At 31.4% G+C, this 22,169-nt stretch overlaps 1 protein-coding gene across 1 annotated transcript in view; it reads right to left on the bottom strand.

The window, feature by feature from the left end:
- The window catches only part of Arl6ip6 (ARF like GTPase 6 interacting protein 6), a 40,066-nt gene that overhangs the window by 8,575 nt on the left and 9,322 nt on the right, over nucleotides 1-22,169 (bottom strand). Inside the window, exon 3 of the mRNA XM_005315795.5 lies at nucleotides 17,077-17,209. Coding sequence (XP_005315852.1) covers nucleotides 17,077-17,209 — 133 coding nt within the window. The remainder of the gene's footprint in view (nucleotides 1-17,076; nucleotides 17,210-22,169) is intronic.

The raw sequence follows: 22,169 nt of genomic DNA, 5'->3' as shown, positions 1-22,169 counted from the left end.
ACTATAAAATTCTTAGGACACAGGTAAAATCTTGACCTGAAAAAAACATATTCTTTGGTACTGACACTAAAGGCAATCAGAACTAAAGAAAAAGATAAACTGGACTACATCAAATTAAAAACATTTTGTTTTAAAGGACACTATGAAGAAAGCGAAAATACAACCTACAAAAATATTTGCAAATTATATAACACATAAGGGTCTACTATTTAGGATATAAAATAAATCATAACTCAATAAGAAAATGACAAACTATCCATTCTAAAAAGGGCACAAAGAATTTGAATAGACATTTCTGAAAAGAAGATACACAAAGAGCCAACAAGCACATGAAAACTGGTGATACTCAAAATCATTAATCATATGGAAATGGAAATTAAAACCACTTTCATATCTACTAGAAATATTTTTAAAAAAAGAAAACAAGTACTGATGAGCATGAAGAGAAACTGGAACTCAACTATTGCTGATGGAAACGTAAATGCAGGAAATAATTGAGATTTTTTTTAAACAATTAAGCATTATGAGCCAGCAGTTCCACTAGGTATATGCCCAATAGAAAGGAAACACATTCAGACAAAATGTTCTGCTTAAATGTTCATAGCAACTTATTAACAACAGTCAAAAGGTGAAAACAATCCCAATATTTATCAACTAAAAAAAATGGATAAACAAAATGGTGTTCTATCCATATGGCATATAATTCAGTCATAAAATAGAATAGAAACACTGATACATGACAAAAAATGAATGAACTTTTGGTCATCGGCTTTTCTACAATTTCATGAAAACAGGGAAGGGACTAAGCTCAATTAGGAAACTAACTTGGGTAATTCAGATCAATAAAGTGAAATGATCATAATTTCTTAATTCCTAGGTAATAATGTCCAACATGGAAAATTTGCTAGTAAAATTTTTTTAAAAATCCCATCCAGAATAAATAAAACTACAGAATTATTACTAATACCGAGAAGTCCACAAAAGTAGGTAGATAATACCTAGCCTTGACAAGCTGATGTGATTTTCTTGTCATGTCATATGATTTCTAATTTGGATTACATTACTGAATGAGGTAAAAAAAAAAGAAAATAAATCCCACAGACTCAGAGCAATATAATGAAAATATTTAACTTTGACGACCTTGCATTTTACTTCAAAATTTACAAGGACTCTGAAATATGCTTAAAAAGCTTTCAAAATGTCATGACTATTTTGGGAAATATTGGTACAATTATTGTAATTTAAAATAGGCTCTTGATTAACATTATCTGATTTTTCAATGAACAATGATATGGGGAATCTAATTATATAAATATTTCAGTCCCAGAAAGTCAATCTAGAAGACTCACTGATATAATGAAAATTAATATGATATAGTAATTTAAAAATTTTAAGAACTGATAGTTTGTTTTACCAAATAAAATAATAAGTAGAAATATAGAGAAAGAATTCAATGACAAAAATAAAATGTTTCTTAAGTTAGGATCCTAATGTGACATTTATTAGACTTTCTTTTCTATTGCAATACATTTTTGAAATGAAAATGTAAATAAATGGGAAACATTGTTCAATAAGAATAAAATAACAGTGTAAATGCAGTTACAAAGAAAAGCACATTATAATAGAACTGGTTCCATATCTTAAAAGGTGAATTGTAGAAAAGGCACTATTTTGTTCTAGTTTCAAAGGATTCCTCTTTCCATAATAAAAATATACAATGAAGTAAGTACGTGGTCCCAGATAGTGGTGAACAGCTCGAGCTCTAGAGTAAATATGGGTGAGTGGCAGCTTTACCACTTACAAGAGATATGAAGACAGAACAATTTTATCTGTTTGACCTTCAATTTCTTCCTCTGTAAAGTGGAAATTTTACCTTTATGATTGTGATGACTAGCTGTCTGGCCCAAAACAAATGATCAAGAAATGTTAGCTGCATAGTTAGGAAAAAAACTTAGCTAAAGAAGGAATTTAAAAAAATTCTTTCAACTGACTTCACTTCAACTTTCTTCTAAGCAAAACACCTAAACTTAAACTGTCCCAAAACCAAAACAAAAAAACAACAACGTAAATTCAATAACAAATCCAGAAGGTGGATGGGAGAATTAATCGTATATGTATTATGTATATATGCATTTTTCTTGGTATTAACATTTTCCTACTTGTTCATAATCACTTCTCCCTTTTTAATTCATTAGAGAACCTAGATTTCAATTATTTATATCCAAATTTTGTACTACAGAATTTCTAGTAATATATTTCTATTAGTATTGAATAATAACTTGTAAAGTGAATATATCATAAAAGAATTAAATATCTTAATTATTTTCATTTTCAGGAATGGAACACATTTAAAACTTAAGATTCAAATAAATTCAATGACTGGCAATTCAATTTATACTCTTACTTTTGAATCACAAATTAATGTATTGAATAAGCAACTACAAAAAGTCCCAAATAAATTGTGTTCAAAAGAATTTTTTAAGAACAGATTGAAGCAGATCTCTTTTCATGTTTTGCGTTATTATTTTTACACTAGCTTTGGTTGATCTGAACTAAATCTCTACAGTGATGAAATACCAGACACTTTTTCTCAGAACCTTCACTCCTATATTGTACTTATTCTTACATTTCCTTTCTCTCACAGGTATTTATCACTTATCAGAGATGCTTTTATGACAGACTTGTAATCTAAAACATTAACTCCACTACCAACTGATTCTTGCCTTAAGCATAAAGTTCTCTATGCTGGCCAGAATAAGAAGTTATATTAGAGGCTCATATTAAGTATCAACTTACTATTTGTTTCTGTGTCTCTGACTGGCTTAGCAGGAGACAAAATGAGCTAGTTGATATTAATTAATTTCTCCTTCAGACATTTGAGTTGCCTTTTATTTCTCATTCTATTCCTAAACAAGGAATCTCCAATCCTAAAGAATTTTAAATCATTCGAGCTTTGGCTGAAGTAACTACCAGTCAGTTTTTTAATGAGAACCAAAAGTACCTATCCTTAACCTGAAATTTTAAAGAAAATACTAAAGAACACTATATTTCAATTATAGTAGTTCTTCCATATCCAGATCCACAGATTCAACCAAACTTGGATACAAAATTTTTAAAAAATTTTGTCTATAACTGAATGTACTTTTTTCTTTATTTTTATTGTTTAAACAAAACAGCATAACAGCTATTTATATAGTATTTACATTGTAATAGGTATTAAAACTAATCTAGAGATGGTTTGAAGTTTGTAGGAGGATGTACACAGGTTTTATGCAAACAGTATGCCATTTTATTATGTTTTTTTGTTATGTCTTGGTGTGCAGTCTTAGACCACTGCAGATACTGAGACAACTGTAGTTATAAAATATTTCCTTTTCTTTAAGAAACAAGAAATCATGTAACTTCATAGTATACAATATATACAGTATACAATACTGTCCTAAAAATTACTTATTAAAAATTGTTGAAGACAGGATGTACCTTTATGTGTTCCAATGAATTTACCAGTAGATTTAAGAAAATAAGGGTTAGACTTTCAAAGCAAATATTTTTCCATTCTCTTTTGCTGTCTCTCATAAAGGAAAAAAAATTTGTTACATTAACCCCTTAGTTTTTACTCTAAAATTCTAACTTTTAACTCCTTTTCCATTCACCATGGTTTACAAATGAATACATCAGGAGATAGGGAAATGAGTAAGAATCGTATTGCCCTTCAAGATAAGAGATGGTAGTAAGTGTTCAAAATCTGGCAGATAGCATTGCTGGAACTTAAAGCAGCTTGCAGAAGAGGACAAGTTTTTAAAAACTGAATACGAGGGGTTCAGAGTTCTAAACAAAACAATACGGAAGCAAGACACAATGAAAAGCATGGGAAGTTGATATGGATATAAAAAAAGGACTTGGAAAAGCTGACATTCTTTCTCTACCAGGTTTAATCATAATTATAGTACTTACAGGACTACTCTAACCTACCTGAAAATCTCATTCTCCGTCTTTAAAATGATGAAATTCCTCTCATCAGTATTTTTTAAACAACAACAAAAAGATGATATTAAGAAGTACTTATTACACTGCCTGGAACTGATTAAGTATGTACTCACTAGGACAATAAATGTCAGCCATTATTGTTGGTCCTTAATTGGTTGAAGCTGCTGAGGGAGAACAAAGAATTGAGTTACCGGCTAGATGAAATATCATTCATCCATCATGATAAGGAACCAATGAAAAGAAACAGGTTGGTGGGAAGTGGGAAACAATGAAATCAATTTTAGATACACTGAATTGGAAACATCAGTAGGACACTGCAGTAAAAATTACCAGAGAGCAAAAGGAAACAGTAATGAGAAATCAGGTTTTTTCAGGGAGGCCAAAGATAATCTAAGAGAAAGAAAAGCAGGAAGGAACATGACATAGCATTAAAGAAAGAAAAGCATTTCAAAAAGGAAGAAACATTAAACCATTTCAAACAACAGATTGGGAAATAAAGATTCAATTTCATAATTAAGAGGTCTGTAGTGAACACAAGGAGAAAATAATTAAGTGCAGGGTGACCGCATATACCTATAGTAGCAACTGCAATCTATGGGGTAACAGGGATTTTTTTCTTCAGTCGTCTTCTTTGATGTGAAGGAAAGGAGGGCAAAGCATGAACCATTTTTTTTTTCTTTAGTATAGGAGAAACCAGATGTTAAAAAACTATCCTATCAAGAACACTGAATACAAAGGGAAATTTTGAAGACATGAATAAGGCAACAGGAGAGAAGGGAATAGTAAGATCTGAAGCATAGAAGTATAAAATTATGTTTCAATAGGGAGTATAATAATTCATTCTCTAAGAGAAGCAAGTGAAATGACAGATCAGGACAGAAGGTAAGTGAATAATCATGAAAGGGTGAAGGGAATAGGTGACATCTTGGTGAAACTGAAAGTGAAGTCCACTAAGAGTTTGACTTGGGGATTTTGAATGGATACACATGCACACAAAAGTGGGAAGGGATACAGAAGGATAGATCAATAGATGGAACATGATAGCTGAGATTTTAGTTCAGACAATGAAGTTGTAAATTCTAGTTATGTGGAGCTCTGGATGATTTCAACTGTTTCATCTTCTTTCTATGGCATGATGTAGGCCTTGGACTATTTCAGAATGAATTCGAGATCTTGAGCTACTTAACATTTTTTCTTTTTACAAGGATGGGTAAAGTTTATAACAACTGTGACAAAATGGTTTTATGATAATTATATTTCAATTAAAATCATTGTCTTTGACACTAATTTATGACTCCTACTCTATTTCTTACCCCAGAAAACACTTCTCAGATTTGGCAACGAAGGCATTTTTTGTTGACCCACAATCAAAAAGGAAAAGTGAAGTGAGTAAAATAACTTGTCATATTTACTTTGTTATATATATTGTAAGTTTTTCTGCTTCTTCTAATAGGAGGCCTTTAGATAAGTTACTAGTACTGTATTATCATTTATTCATTAAAACTCAAATTTCAGCAAGCTTTTCAACTAGGTATGAAATAATTATTTTATGATATTAAAATTTGATTTTTAGAAATGTGGTTATACTTCAGTTACAAAATTAACCAACTAGGATGGGACTACCAAAAAAACCGAGACCCTATTGTTCCTTGGCTAATATATACATCTATTTGTGTGTGTGTGTGTGTGTATGTAGGGGGGTGAGGAATACCAGGGCTTGAACTCAGGAATATTCAACCACTGAGCCACATCCCCATCCCCTGCCCTGTTTTGTATTTTATTTAGAGACACAGTCTTATTGGGTCTCTAAATAAATACACCTCACTTTTGATGAGGCTGGATTTGAACTTGCAGTCCTCCTGCCTTAGCCTCCTGAGAGTCTTGAGATTACACGTGTGTGCCACCACGCCCAGCTACATCTATATTTCTTGACCAATAATTAGAAAACTTTTGTAAGGGATATTCATTTTCATAAGTCTTCTAAAGCAGGTGTTGGCAAACTAAGACCCACGTGTCCTATCAACTGTTTCTGTACTAAAGTTTTATTGGAACAGTCTATGTCTATTGGCAGCTTTAGTCCTGTAATGGCACAGCTGAGAAATTGTGACCAAGACCACAAAGATAAAAAATACTTACCATATAGCACTTTACAGAAAGAGCTTGCCAATTTCTGTCTAATATCTCCCTATTCAAAGGGTAGTCTGCACATCAACATTTACCAATATCATCTGAGAATTTCCTAAAAATTCAGAATCTCAGGCCTCACCCCAAACACACTGGATCAAAATCTTTAATTTTAGCTAGATCTTCTGGTAAACCTAAAAGCTTCAAAGTAAATGACATGTTCATTATTTGGAAATATATGAATTAGCAAGATTTCTAAATAGATAGTCTCTCTTCAGAAATCTAAACCAATTACTTTCTATATGAAGCCGTCAAAGTTACTATAGTTTAAAAAAATAAATACCTACAGAACTTAAAGAGTGGAAGAGTTCACTGTGCTCAATGTTAAATTTAGTGTTTGAAAAAGAAACTTCTAATTTTACTTTATCATCATGTTCCTAAATAGTGGATGTTGACATCTTAAAAAATTTGCAAGACAGGTAACTCAAGTAAGAAATCAGTTATGAGACTAAACAGAACAAAAATTTCTCTCAGCTGGTTGTGGCAGCACATGCCTGTAATCTCAGCAACTCAGGAGGCTGAGACAGGAGGATTTCAAATTCAAAGCCAGCTTCAGCAACTCAGTGAGGCCCTAAATAACCTAGTGAGACCCTGTCTTAAAATAAAAAAATTAAAAAGGGCTGGGAATGTGGCTTAGTGGTTAAGTGTCCCTGGTTTAATCTCAAGTACAAAAAAGAAAAAAGAAAAGGAAAAATTTCTCCCATCCTTCTCTCTTATCTATCCTATTTACATTGCTAGGACAGGCTATTGATAAACTGTGTATGAATATGTGTATTTGTATTTCAAAGTAGCATGTTAGGAAAAACTGGCAAAATATTTGTAGAATGAAATGCTAAAACATAAAATCTAAATTATCATATTATTTACCAGATATTATCTGGGTGGAATACAATTTATCAAGGTGTAAGTTATTTCAAATAATATACATACACACAAACCACACACATGTACATATATGTATTCATAAGCTTTCTGTTAAAGGTTACAAAAGTAATTGTCATTCTTTGATGTATACCACAATGAAATAAGCTGGAATTAAGAAAATATCACAGGAATAATTTAATAAAAGTAATGTTTTAAAAAACTAATTCACAGTTTGTTCTGTAGCAGTCTGAGGTGATCTGTGAAAATATTCTCTTGACCTAGAAAATCTCCTAAAATCATACAAATAAAGAAGGTTCAAATCTTCATGTTTACTTTAATACCCATGAAATTACAACCAAACAGTGGGGCTAGATGCAGGGTTGATGGCTCAAAAAGAGCGCTAATTTTTTTGCTACACATGCTCAGAAATGCAGAATAATGCTGACGATGTCCTCTGGTCACTGAACATATCCAGGTAAACACAGTACCCAAGATGTGCTGCCAAACTTACAGAGCTCATGGTCAGATTAACTCATACATGAATTCCCCTTGCTACAGTGAGATGATCCTTACTAAAAAGAAATTGTTCCTAAACCAGTTGCTCAAAATAAAAAGATATCCCAAAGGAAAAAACTCAGCATAAAATAAGTAAAAATAAAATAAAAATTTTTTAAATTTCCATAAATGCTAGCCCCAAAGTTTAAAGTCTTATATTATGATGATACTTTTGTAAAAATAGAACTATTTTGATTTGCATGAGCTTTTTAAAATCTACAGGTATAGCCCTAGACTGTTAAATAGTTATTTGAGGGTTATTTAAAATGAAATTTTGCAACTTTTCATTTTCAGTTATATTATTCTGTGCTGACTTATAATGATCATGGATTTAGTCTATAATTATAAAAAATAAGAAATTTCAAATCAGTCATTATTCAAGCAATGTCAATGGAATTTTTATTACTAAGAAACAGAAAATGCTATTAAAGTACAAAGGTATCAAAAATATGGGTATATATTGACTTCAAGGGTTTTTTGTCGTCGTTTAAATTGTGTCTCATGCATGCTAGGCTCTACCACTGCACTATACGTCTAGCTCTTAACTTCCAGGTGTTATAAAACTGAAGAAATGATTATCTGGATAAACATTTACTTTGAAGATGTAATAAGTGAAGAAAAACTATAAATGCATTTACATATAAACTATAATGCATCATTCATACATAGGAGATGATGGTAAATATTTTCACCAATTGGCCCTATATGTACTAACTTACATTACAAATAAATATGAGTTCAAGAACCCCCCATTTTATAGAACAAGTTGATTCATCAATCTGCACACCTGTAAGCTGTGTTATTATAGGACTCAAATTTTCAAGTTGAAAGATTTCCTCCTTTTTAAAAATACTTTATTTTTGTTATCATTGTATTTCGTTTCCTAGTTACAATGCCATCTAGTTAAAGCAATAGGCATCAGATGATACTGCTATCTTCTCTAATCATACATCCTCTTCTATACCAGAAGGTCTGCATACACTCTATATTCACTAATAGTCTTAATTCTGTGATAATCATTTTTCCATATATACACTGAAGTCTTTATTCTACCAACATGAAATTTGAGGCCCAATGCTATGCTTTGCCAGCACAATGTAACTATCATAATGGCCCATGGGGACAATAGAATCCTACAGATAAGCAAAATTCTTCAAATGAAATATGTATGTACATATTTCAAATATCTTATTGTCCTAAAATTCCCTGAAATCCCTAAGAGAGAAGTGAATGAAGGTATATCTGGTTGGATGAAACTGCACGTTATGGTTTATTTTACCCATGTAGCAGTCCATTCAGTTGCAAAGAATGTCAGATATGTTAACTATTCACTTGTGGATGTGTTACAGTAGAAAATCTGAGGACAGCTAACTAATGCTGGACACCATGACCCAGATTACATAAAATTCTCAGTCAGGAATTCAGGGCAAACAGTACAAAAAATTATAAGAAAAATGGAATTTCCAGGCCTTAATATTTTATGAGTCTGTCAAAAAAATGTTTTTCCTTAAAGGAGGTAATTGAAACAGTGCTGCCAAAATTTTATTTTGCCAAGAATAAAGTTTAAAAATCACTACTATCTATTATCAGCATTACTTAAGAAAAGAAAGCATACCTAAGTATCAAAGAATAAAAAAGGAGAAGAAGATAATAACAATTACACTAAAAAAGACAAAAAACAATCCATGTTAGGCTATAGTCAGACTTCCAGCTTGAAAAATCTGAAGAAAAGAAAAGAAAAAAGGGCCTGGCACTATTACCATGCCAGCTTTAGCATCTGACATCTGTTGCCTTTATCTAGTAAACCTATACTTCTAGTCAGTGACTCACTTGCTCAAAATTCTTTCTACTAGTTTATGGGGTAGGCAAGATTTGGAAGTTACCTTTTTGGACTTCAAAGTCCTTTCTAACATAACAGGCTACCTCTCATAATCTACAAAGATTGCTGAATACACAGGGTTCCAAGTTAAAAAAAAAAATCACTAAGTGCTCTCAAGTATTTCTCATCAGGACTATTTTGTGCTTGTGGACACCTATATTTTTTCAACACCTTATGAATAACACATCATGAACAAAATATCGAGCACAATGTTAAACAGGTACAAAGCAAACCCTCAATAGCTATAAAGATATATATTTATATCAAGTTACATAAACCAAGGATGGTTAATACAATTTCCTGAAAGGTTTTGTTATATCTATGTATGTCTCCACTCAGAACAGTTATGAAACATTTTAAGACATGAATGTATTTTAACCCTTCATTTCCAGAAGCTGCAGCACAGTACCATCAATATATTCATTAATAGTAATAGCACTGCAGTGGTAGCTCCAAACACTACCTAGATAATGAAACTTCATGATACTCAAATATTACAGCCAAGTTCATGATCTATCTCTTGTCAGTAGCTTTTCTCTCCGACTGCAATTAGCCATCTGACATCTGTTTCATTAGTTCATGGCAATAAAGAATCTTATTCAACAAGGAGGCAGCTCTCCAAAATGTGTATGAAAGAGCGGAAGAGTCAATTTACTGTGCTCAAAGTTAAATTTAGTGTGCTTGAAAAGAAACTTCTAATTTAAATACTAAAACACCCACTTTTCTTGACCTCCCAGGCTTGTATTACTGTCCAAGATAAGAATCCACAACACTTTTCTATTATGCTTTTACTATTTTATCTGTTCTCTATCTTCTTAAATCTTCAATGTGTAGAGCAAGAAGTTAGATAAAAACCCTAATGATACATTTTTTTTTTAAAAAGTGAAGTTGTATAAAAAAAGATTATTATAATAATGCCAATCCTAAGTGCTAATTTTTCCAGGAAATTCACATGGAATTTTCTGTTCTTTGCTGCCCCCTACAACCGCAGTTAAAACAAAAACACACTCACACACAAAAGCCAAGGAAATTCAAATATCTCAGCATCTAATAACATACAGAATGCTTCATAGGAAATAACACATGTAAATGGGTAAATCACATGTGTTAGGGTATAAAATAATTTACGAAAAAGGAATTCAAACAAATCAACATGTTCTCTTTTCTTTCTCATTTCTAATTTATTTTGTAGATTCCAGATAGCATTGTAAGGAAATACATGTATATTTTAAAAAACAAGGCTGATACAACTAATAAAAATTAAATTAAAAGCATGTGTTTTCTGAAATTAAGTGTATTAAAATATCAGTTTTGGTTGGGAGAACAAGATGATTGCCAAACTGATTCTATGTAGATTGTATTTTAAGCAGCTTTTGTGAAAAGACAATGCCATTCTTTACCTTAGCACATTCCTAGAAATCGTTAACACTGTGTAACTATAGTTTCCTTGACTTTGTGAACCCCATATAAAATAAGCCTTAAATAGAATCAATAACACATCTAAAAATTGGATACCAAATTTTAAATGTCTTTAAAATATAAAATAGTGAATTTAAAGCTGTTTTTTAATGAAATGAACACACAACTATGTCTTCCTCATTCTAAAAAAATGCATATATATGATTATTCAAGACGCATTTGAAGTAAAAGGCTATCTTTCTAAAACAATTCATCCATGCTTCAGAAAGACTCAATAAGTGATTCAATTAGCTAAGTCCTGGATTCAAATTTTTGATTCACAATATCACTAGCAATTAAAGAAATGCAAATTAAAACTATACTGAGATTTCATCTCACTCCACTCAGAATGGCAATTATCAAGAATACAAGTAACAATAAATTGTGGGGAAAAAGGTACACTCATACATTGCTGGTAGGTGTAACCACTTTGAAAAGCAGTATGAAGGTTCCTCAGAAAACTTAGAAAGGAACCACCATTTTACCCAGTTATCCTTGGCATGTACCCAAAGGGCTTAAAATCAGCATACTATAGTGAGGTGGTGGCATCAATGTTCATAGCAGTTCAATTCACAATAGGTAAGCTATGGAACCAACCTAGGTGCCCTTCAATAACGAATGGATAAAGAAAACATAGTACATTTATATGCACAACAGATATTACTCAGACATAAAGCAGAATGAAATTATGGCACTTGCAGTAAAATGAATGGAACTGGAGGCTATCAGTGAAATAAGCCAATCCCAAGAAACCAAAGGTTGAATGTTCTCTCTGAGACTCACAATAGTCAGGGTGATGGGGTAAGGATGGGAAAGACAGTAGAATGAATTGGTCATAACTTTCCTATATTCACATATGAATGCATGACCAGTGTAACTCCACATATTGTATAACCACAAGAATGGGAAGTTATAATCCATGTATGATATGTCAAAGTACAGTCTACTGCCATGTATAACTAAAACAACAAATAAAATGAATAAAAATAAAAAATATGTAATTCATCAGCAATCTTACTTTTATGTAACCTTTGCTTAGCATGCACTTGAAATTTGAAATTTCTACCAGCACTCAATTTTCATAATAGAGTTAGCCCATCCTTATAACGTTAAATGTAAGCATTTTTCTACTTGGAAGTTTGTATGGGTATCTATAGTTTAAAGTAACAGTTTTATCTTAGTAACATAAAAAGCTCCCAGGCTATGGTAACTGACTTCACAATGATTTCAGCTAATTACTAAGGAAATTACTAAATGCTAGGGGTGCTTGCCACTTTACTCTGAATGTTTAGGTTATACAATTAACTCTGGATTTAAAATAAATAAACTAACTATACTTACTAAGAATGGCTTATTTTGGAAAATCCAGGTTACTCTAATTTTGTAACCCTACAAAATTAATGTCTTAGCCCAAAAGCCATAGGATTATAGGCTGCTAAATCTGATGACTAATTTAAATATGGGCATTTTTTTCATGTTTGTATCAAGACTTTCATAATTATCACTACTGACTGCAGTGCAACCTCATTAACTTATCTGCTTTACTTAAGAGTGTCTAGATTAGTGTTTCTATGTATCGACTCTACACAAAAAATACTGAGGTAAAAAATTCATTAATCTATTTCATATTACTATAACTAAATATTTTGACATTACAAAAACACTGTGTTTTATATGTTCATCTCTAACATTACAATTTTTCCACTAAATTTACTGCTAGACTACAAAATAATAGTTGTACCATGGATAGGACTTTCAATAATGGGGTGTTTATTTTTAATACTACAAACCTGTAGATACATAATTTTACCACTAGATGGAGCACTGTGCACAGGTAAACTGAAACCTGTGCAGTCTCAAGTGGCAAGTGTATAGTGGTAATTGCTGGAAGAAAAAAAAATGAAGATGACAAAAATAGTGAAAATTTGAGAGACTTTTACTGGATTTAGCCACATTGCAGGAACAAAATTACCACAGAAAAAGCTCGAATTGCCACTTATTTTTTCAGTAAAAATCTATTGATTCATTTCATAATGCAAAGATGGGTTATTGCAAACATAACAAAAAATATCTAGTCAGGTACCAGCTAGCTTGTATGCAAGTAATTGCACAGAAGACTTGACTTTTAAGATTTGACTTTATGTAAGCTATTTCAACTCCTGGGACTCAGTTTCTTCATATGTTAAAAATTGGTAGAAATAAACTAATGATAACATCTATGAGTGGCTTAGGAAGAACTTGTTTCCGCCTCACCTTTAATGGAAGCTCCTAAGATTGTTCCACTCCTAAGACCTTTGTTTCCATTTCTAGGACCTTTCCAACTAAAACTTCCAAAATTTTACTTTAAAAAATGTGCTCATTAGGGAAAATGCAGCCTCAAGGCACATTTTGTATCTAACTCTTCCCAGGGGACAACTTTCTAGTCCTGACACTGGCCCTTCAAAGAATGATATTCAAGATTACTTATAGCTCTGGGTTCTCTTTGTATGCAGTATTTTTTACATGACTAGGTTATATACATGGAAACACTAATCTAGACATTCTTAAGTAAAGCAGATAATTATAATGTGGAATGATGATTATGCCTGTTTGAAAACCACTGACAACCCCAATAAATGAAGAAGGAAAACTGGAGAACTGAACTGGAAATATTGTCTAGATAGTAGAGGGGAAAAAAAAAAATAGAGGGTAGGAATTACAACCTAATGTAATCTATTTAGATACTGCAAAGAATGTAAACTTACTTTTTCTCTTTTAACATTACAAACAGATATTCAGTAACAACTAAAACAAAGCCCTATACATAATTTAGAGGTATATTATACCCAATATAAAAAAAAACTGATTTTGACTAATAGAAAAGTTCAAATATGTGACACTGTAGTATCTTTTAAACTCAGCAAAGTGTACAAATGCATGGAACCATCCTTCTGAAATATATGTCTGCCAAATTCATTAAGTATGTGTCTGAAAATACTCCTTTCTGTAACTAGTTTATATTTCCTTAAGGTTTCATTCTTTAAAGTAAAAGCTTCTAAGGTACAGTTAATAAACACAGAATAAAACATGAAAAAATTAAATGAATATAAAAGAGGATTTCTAATCTCAGTCTTTTCTAATAAATTAACAATCCAAATTGATAACTTAAGTTCTTCAGTAATATTTGGTAAATATCAATGTGTTATTTTTGCTTCCCCTGAGGAGTTTATGTTTCAGGATAACATAACTAATAACCATAGTAAATGTGGTCTACTTGATTTTTTCTCCCAGAATTAGTTTTTCTTTTTTTTTAAAGTACACATACTTTAGTCTACAAAAGATAACCAAAAATCAATATTTTAATAAACCAATAAGATATACTTTTTAAACCTTCTTACTAAATGATATATACACTATGATCCAATTTCAATTTTTAAAACAAGCATGAAAATGAAAAGATATAACATAAAATTATGATAATAACTGTCCTTAATTATTGGATATTTACATTAACTTTTTTCTTCTGAGATTTCAATAAAAACCAGAATTATATAAGCAGGAAAAAAGCATTATTTATTTTAGACAATAAGATAATACATAGCCTGTTATATTCTTACAAAAATATGATATTAAATATTAATGAAATGCAAAAATCTGATTTCTAAGAAAATAAACTCAAGATTTCAGCTTTTACGAGACAGATTATTTCCCTGAACAAGGACTCACTCTACTGGTGACAAAGAGAATATATACTTATTCTGACATTTCTGAAGTAATTGCGTTATTTTCCACAAACACTAGAGAGCAGTGTTTTCAGTATCAAACAATTTCATTTCTATTTTTGTGGGTGCACATACACACTTTCACTTACATATATACAAAACCATATTTGTATAAAATACAAGTAATATATTTTGTATTTTTCTTACATTTGTATTCATTTTTACATATAAAAAGTAATAAACATTAAAATACTATTTTGTGTGTATATTTTAAAACTTTTTAAGGCTATACTAACAAGTACATAATCTAAGGCTGTGATCTGATACTATCTTATATTAAAATTAAATGACTAATAAACACACTAAAAACAGAGGCCTTTTATTACTGGTTACTAAGTAGTAAAAATGTAAAAACAAAAAATTTAAAAATTAAATACCAATAGTTAATGACAGATCTTTAAGAAAGCACCAAAATAATTTTCTCTAACCTCCCAAACCACTAATATTTATCAGGCATATGAATTACAGTGGTGGTGAAAGAGAGGCTGAGAGGCAAAAATTACATTCCAGGGAAAGAGAATAGCAAGAGCAAAGTCACAACATCTCAAAAGTACATAGTTTATTTGGGATATGCAAAGGTAAACAGATATGTCACTAAGTATAGGGTGCCCAGGGGAAATAAGTGAATATGAAGTTGGAAATGTAGGTCAGGGTCTTTTAGGAAAGGACTGATATGCTATACCTAGGAGTTGAACTTTATATTAAAGCCAACAGGAAAGTCAATGAAGACTTAAAATGAGAGAGCTGTGACAGATCTGAGTGTGTGTATGTGCGTGCGTGCGTGCGTGTGTGTGTGTGTGTATTTAAGTAGCAGTACACAGGGCAAACAAGAGTAAAAGTTTGGAGGATGGAAGACCAATGAGTCAAATATACTGGCCCAAACCATAAATACAGCAAAAACATTGAGAGGGCAAAGAACTGTTCCAATGACATTTGAAACGCAAGAATTGGTTGGTGAAGGATTAAACACAGTGAATAAAGTTTTCAAGTCTTGGTGGATATGAATTTCTTAAACACTAGAGTTTTTTAATCACTCTGAGTGAAAAATGCTTTCTGAAATCCAGGTAGCAAGATCTACTAAATAGCTGAACTTAAAACAACATTAAGAGTTTTGGTAACTTATAAGTCTATTATAAGAGACTCATAACCCTTATTAAATAACCTATTAAAATAAAATGAATTCAATAGGCAGCAAAGAATATACATTTCAACTGAACTCTTCATCTTTCAGCAAAATCAACTTTGCAAATGAATGGCAGACATGTAAACTAAAGAACTGTATGGCACTATTAGGGATAACTCTTATATTTATTTGCAATTATATAATTTTTACTTATAGGAATTTAAGACATTTAAAATACACACAAACAAACCCTAAACTATTATTCCCATAAATTTCAAGAAGTCAAAATTTTTAAAAACACAGTTTTATATGGTAGAAAAATATGAAAGTTTACTAATAATGAAAATCAAGTGTGCTGGGGCTGTGGCTCAGAAGTAGCCTGGCATGTGTGAGGCACTGGGTTCGATTCTCAGTACTACATATAAATAAATTAATTAAAGGTTTATCAACAACTAAAAAAATATTTTAAAAAAAGAAAACCAATTATACCAACGATTATTAATAATTATCATTAATATAACTTCACATTTACAGAGTATCTCAAATGCAGCTCTTGTATCTACAACCTATTCAACAGGTGGGCTTGAACTGGTAGTAATAGCAATAGAAACAACTATAATAACATATAGAAAAAACTAGAGATGTTTGATGCTCTTATTTGGGAATTAATATTTAAAACTAGAGCTTTCCTGGCATGAATAAACTAGATTAATTACTGTCTACTGAATTTCCTAAAATTTTCTGAAACACAGAAAATACAGACCAAAGAAATTTAATACTAATCCACTATAAAAAGCACACAATTTGCTCTAGAACTATAAACTGGGTACCATAGATGCCTGTTTCTGAATTATTACACAAAGTTTAAATCCTGAGGAAAACTCCAATCCAATTGTTAAAAGTTTTGTGTTTTAAGTTTGACCATTTATATGTGAATCTAGTAAAACATTCAAATTATTGACATTTATTTTGACTTCATAAATTATTTCTAATAAAATTCTATCCAAGAGATACAAATATCTACTAAAGTCCCCCCAGTTCTTAGATAATTCCTTGGATTTCACTTTTTAAAACTGCATTATCTAGATATGGCATTTAAAATATTCTTTATTTACCTAACAGAAAAGCCTACAAGCTGAAAAATCTGTGTGATTTGTAATTCACAAAGACTAGAGTCTCAACATATCTATTTTAGTATTTTTAACAAAATTTGAATGGATTAAACAACAAACAAAAAAACAAAAAAAACACTTAGGAATACTTACTTGAACCTGGCAGGTGAAAGAGGAGTAGGAGGAAACATTCCTGGTTCAAAAGAATCAAAATATGTAACTGTCCAAGAAAAACTGCAACAGGAGAATCCAGCAATTAGGGATATTATAAGTAGAGTCCAGAATCCTTTGTGGGAAGGAAGAGAGAGCAGGAAACTTAAAATTATTAACACTATAACAATTTTAATTAAACAAGTGTCTTCATGTTCAGAAGATCATATGTATTTCTGGTCTTTGTCTAAGTGTAACAAATATTATAATAAGAGATTGACCTTAATAAAAACTAAACCAGAAGTAGAAGTTATTAAAACAATTAAAAGTCACATCATTATATTTAATTAAATTTACTATATAGAGGAACAAATTTAACTTAAGAATATAATACTTTCATTTTTAAAATTTGACTATAGGAAAAATGATTAAAACATTTTACTCTTAAGATGTCTTGACATATTTCAAATAACTTCATGAATCATAGCTTGCTATGTTTTATTAATTAGTACTAAGTGATTCATTCTACACCAAGTACTTCTGACATATGAATCAATTTTGGAGTACCTCTTTCTCAAACTTTTCCTATAAAAATCATAAACCTTATGATTCTTCATCCTTGCTCAATATGCAAACAAAGGTTGACTCCCAGTTTACCAATGAGTTGGAATAATAGTTTATAACAGACAACAGTTTATTTGCAGTCGATTTGAGAACAGTATTCCCTCACCCCATAGAAATCAAGTCAAAAGCATAGTATTACAGTAAAATCAAGGAAAGGAGTAAGGATTGAGAAATAGAATATGAATATAAAAAAAGTGACAAGATATACTAATAAAGTTTTTTTTACATACTATTTTAACCCGTTAAGAGTATTAAAAGGGCAATGATCTGTTCTTGTTGAGAATCTTAAGTCCACAGTCAGTGGCCACCTCCCTTTATTAGCTGTACAGCTTTATTTGCATGTCAAGTTTTCAAAATTCCTTCATAAATTAATTTACTTGTTCATCTACTCAACAAAATATATACAAGGGCTATTATGTGTTCATTACTATGTTATCAGATAGGGATAGAGTGATAAATGAAACACAAAACATCACTGTCTTTATGGAATAATTCTAGTAGGGAGAAAGATAACAGATAATTATAGACTGTGATAACTCTTTTTGAACAAACCAGATGTTAAGAGAGAACAAAATTCAGACTGAAAATATTAACTTTTTCTTGGAAGAAAAAATGCTAATCAAGTTTTTAATATGATCAACAGTAATAGTCAAATGGAATCAAATTCTACCAGATATTGAAACATACTGTAGGACCACAAATATTTAAAATAGTTGTACTAGCATATGAATAAACAAAAGAATGGAACAGAATACAAAATCTAGAAAAAGGGCCAAAGAGATTATGTTTTAAAAAACATTATTAGAGTCTGAGAAGGTGGTAGTTGTAGAGCTAGCATATATAAGGCCTTGGGTTCAATCCCTAGCTCCAAAAAAAAAACCCAAAACAGTATTAATTGTGGTGGTAACCACCTAGAAAGAAGAAGAAGAAGAAAAAAAAAACCCAGTTGGATCCATGTCCCATGTTAAATTCTAAAACACACTAATGTGTTTTAACATATTATTATGAATTATGCTTTCTCTTCCCTAAACAGAAAAGTATCATCAGAAAAGTCATGCCTTTGACAGAAAAAGGTCTAATTTTTAAAATTCATATATTCCACTATTTACATGTATACACAAAGAGCAATTAAATATGTATGGCAAAAACCTCAAATCGAATAGCAAATGTTTTAAATACAATACATATTTGTAACTTACAGCATGAAGGAAAATTTTTCTATGAGAGAATTCCTAGAAACCAGTAAGAAAAAGACCAGCAATCTAAGATTCCAATATAAAAATGAGCTAAGAATATGACCCTAGAAAAGGAACTTAAGTGATACTGAACATAAAAAAAGTCTATTTAGTATCAATCATCAGAAAATTGGGTATCATTTTTCATAATTATCAACTGGCAAAAATTAAAAACTCTGATAGAATTCTGACACTGAGGATAAGAAGAAACAAATTCTTTACGCATTGCTGCTAGAGGAATTAAACTGGTAAATCTCTATGCAGAGCAATTTGGTAGTGTATTTATTAAAACGACACCACGAATATATAATTTCATCCAGAATTCTACTTCTAGATAACTGTCCTATATATACACTCTTGCATAAAAAATGCACAAAATTATTCTTTGTATCATTACTTATAATAATGACTGAAAACAATCTAGATATTCAGCAATGCAGGTTCAGTTGGTCCCTCAGCAAATGCCTGAAACTGTAGAACCTACATATACTGCTTTTTCCTATATATATGTGATAAAGCTTAATTTAGAAATTAGGCTCAGTAAGATATTAATAACTAGTAAATTAGAACAAGTAGAATATCATATTGTAATAAGCTATGTGAAAATTATGTGTATCACCTGGACACAAACCCTGAAAAATGTCAACAATTATTTTGACCAGCTGATTACAACACTAAGTAGTGATAAAGGGGCAGTAACACAGTGTGAATATGCTGGACAAAGAAATGATTCATGTCCTAAGTAAGAATGGCGCAGAATCACACAATATTTGAACCAGTATGCAATTTATAACATAAATTTTTATTTCTGGAAATTTCCATTTAATATTTTTCAACTCTTGATCACAGATACCTAAAACCACAGAAAGAAAACTGCAGACAAGGGTTTATCATTTTTTATGTTCTTTTTAGTAGAATGACAGTAAAATGTATTTTGGCAAATTATATGTACATAGACTATAACATTTTATTTAGGATGCCACTATTATGGTTGTACATATGGTGGAGTTACCTTGGCCATGTATTCAATACAAGGCTAGGAAAGTTATATCCAATTAATTCTACTGTCATTTCTATTCCCTCCCCCACCTCCCTTTATTTTCCTTTGTCTAATCCAGTGGATTTCTCCTATTCCCTTCTCCAAACTCCCTTGTTTGGGGTTAGCATCCACAAATCAGAGAACAATCAGAATTTGGTTTCCTGAGACTAGCTTATTTCACTTAGCAGGATAGCCTCCAGTCCTATCCATTTACGAGCAAATACCATTATTTCATTCTTGGCTGAGTAATATTCCATGATATACACATTTTCTTTATCCATTCATCCATTGAAGGACACCTAGGTTGTTTCCATAACTTGGCTATTGTGAGTTGAGCTGCTATAAACATTGATGTGGCTGCATTGTAGTATGCTGTTTTTAACTCCTTTGGGTATAGACCTAGAGTGGGATAACTGGGTCAAATGGTAATTTTATTCTTAGTTTTCTAAGCAATCTCCATATTGCTTTCCTTAGTTGTTACACCAATTTGCAGTCCCATTGACAATGTATTAGAGTACCTTTCTCCCCACATCTTCACCAATATTTACTGTTATTCATATTTTTTAATTTGGATCACATTACTATCAAATCTTTGACATAATTTACATCAAAAAGTAAACAGAAAAGTAAAATTACACCAAATTTCCAGTAAGATAGTCCTTGAATGTGGAGAGAGAGAGAAGTTGTACCCTTATCTATATTCAAACTGCCTTCAGTTTACTAAGCTACCATTACTAAAGTGTATGACCAACAATGTTTCCTGAGTACAGAGACAAAGGAAAAGTTGACAACACTAAAGGATGTCTTCAGAATTATCAAACTTCCTGAATACAAAAAACTGATCCACCAAAGCCTTTAAGTAAAATGCAGGCAAGAAATATATGCATTGTTTTGTTTACAAACCACATGAAACCCAGGAACTGAGACTGACCTTCAACAAAATGTGTGAAGTATTTTTGAAAGATTAACCTAAATGTTTTCTCCTGATAGCTTCCTTCCTCATTCTCCTGGTCCTTTGCAGAGATAATAAGTTGTACTTTCAATGCCTTCAGAAGAGGGATGTAGCAAAGCAGAAAGGGGAAGTAACCCTAGTATCTCTTTGGTTTTTATGTTGCAACATTATTATAAAAATAATCATACAAATATCATCAGGGGTAGGAGGGTAAACAAAACAGCTTGGATAGACAGTAAAGATAATGAACAGATAGTGGTATACATGAAAGTATGTTTGGAACTGAAAGAAATGAAGTGAGGGGAGGAAATGTCCCTGGTTTGAATAAAGCATGTTTTGTGTTTGCACTCATGTGTGTATACAGGGGTTAGGGAAGGTTAGTGCAGCTGGGACTTCCTGGCAAAGCCATCTACAAGAAACCATCCATCATATAGGGAATGTAGCTGTATATATCTTCATAGATGGGCCCAGAGGCCAGTCTATAGGTACGTCTGCCATTAGTGGGACACAGAAAGAGTAGGCTTTGGCTGCAAGTGCTACATGTGAAAGGCCAAAATGAAAGCCATTCAACGATATGTCACTTGAGCAAATTTCTTTGGCATTAGATGTATCTTCGTCTCAAAATTCTAACACAGTACTACCCATTAGAACCTTAATTCAACTGGGATTAGACAGACAGAAACTTAGTAAAAGCTATGGTATTTATAAATTTCTTGCTATCCCAGTTAGATTTAAACAAATTACAAAATCAGCATACAATTACAGTTAATGGGTGGCTATATTGCCAAATAGCTATTATTTGCTACTGCTTAGATAAACATCTTTAGAAAGGGGAGAAAAAGTTTAACATAACATGTAAAGTAGCAAATAACAAAGATGGTAATTAAAATAAAAATCAAGTATTTGTGTTTGGGGCGGCTATGAAATAATGAAACTTCAAGATTCCTAAGTGGAAAAAATGAGGAAACATACAAAATAATATTTAAAAATAACAAAACATGAAGCTTTCTAAAGCCAAACTTTTTCACTCAGGTGTTTTAATAGGGTACCTGTCTAAATTTAATAAGAATGTTCTTGAGTTTTTCTGAAATGATTACTTCTATTGTGCAATCCAAGTGATAACTATAATTGGACATATTATTTTATATTCATTACGAATTAACAAAGTCATGTCACAATAATAGGGCTAAAGGGTACATTGTGATTCTGTGCTTAAGTTCAGAAAAATTACTCTACTCGTTTATGA

This window comes from Ictidomys tridecemlineatus, chromosome 7 (genome assembly GCF_052094955.1).
Source record: "Ictidomys tridecemlineatus isolate mIctTri1 chromosome 7, mIctTri1.hap1, whole genome shotgun sequence".
NCBI classification, from domain to species: Eukaryota; Metazoa; Chordata; class Mammalia; order Rodentia; family Sciuridae; genus Ictidomys; species Ictidomys tridecemlineatus.
The sequence above is the reverse complement of the archived record's forward strand: the minus strand, read 5'-3'. Positions and strand labels throughout refer to the sequence as shown.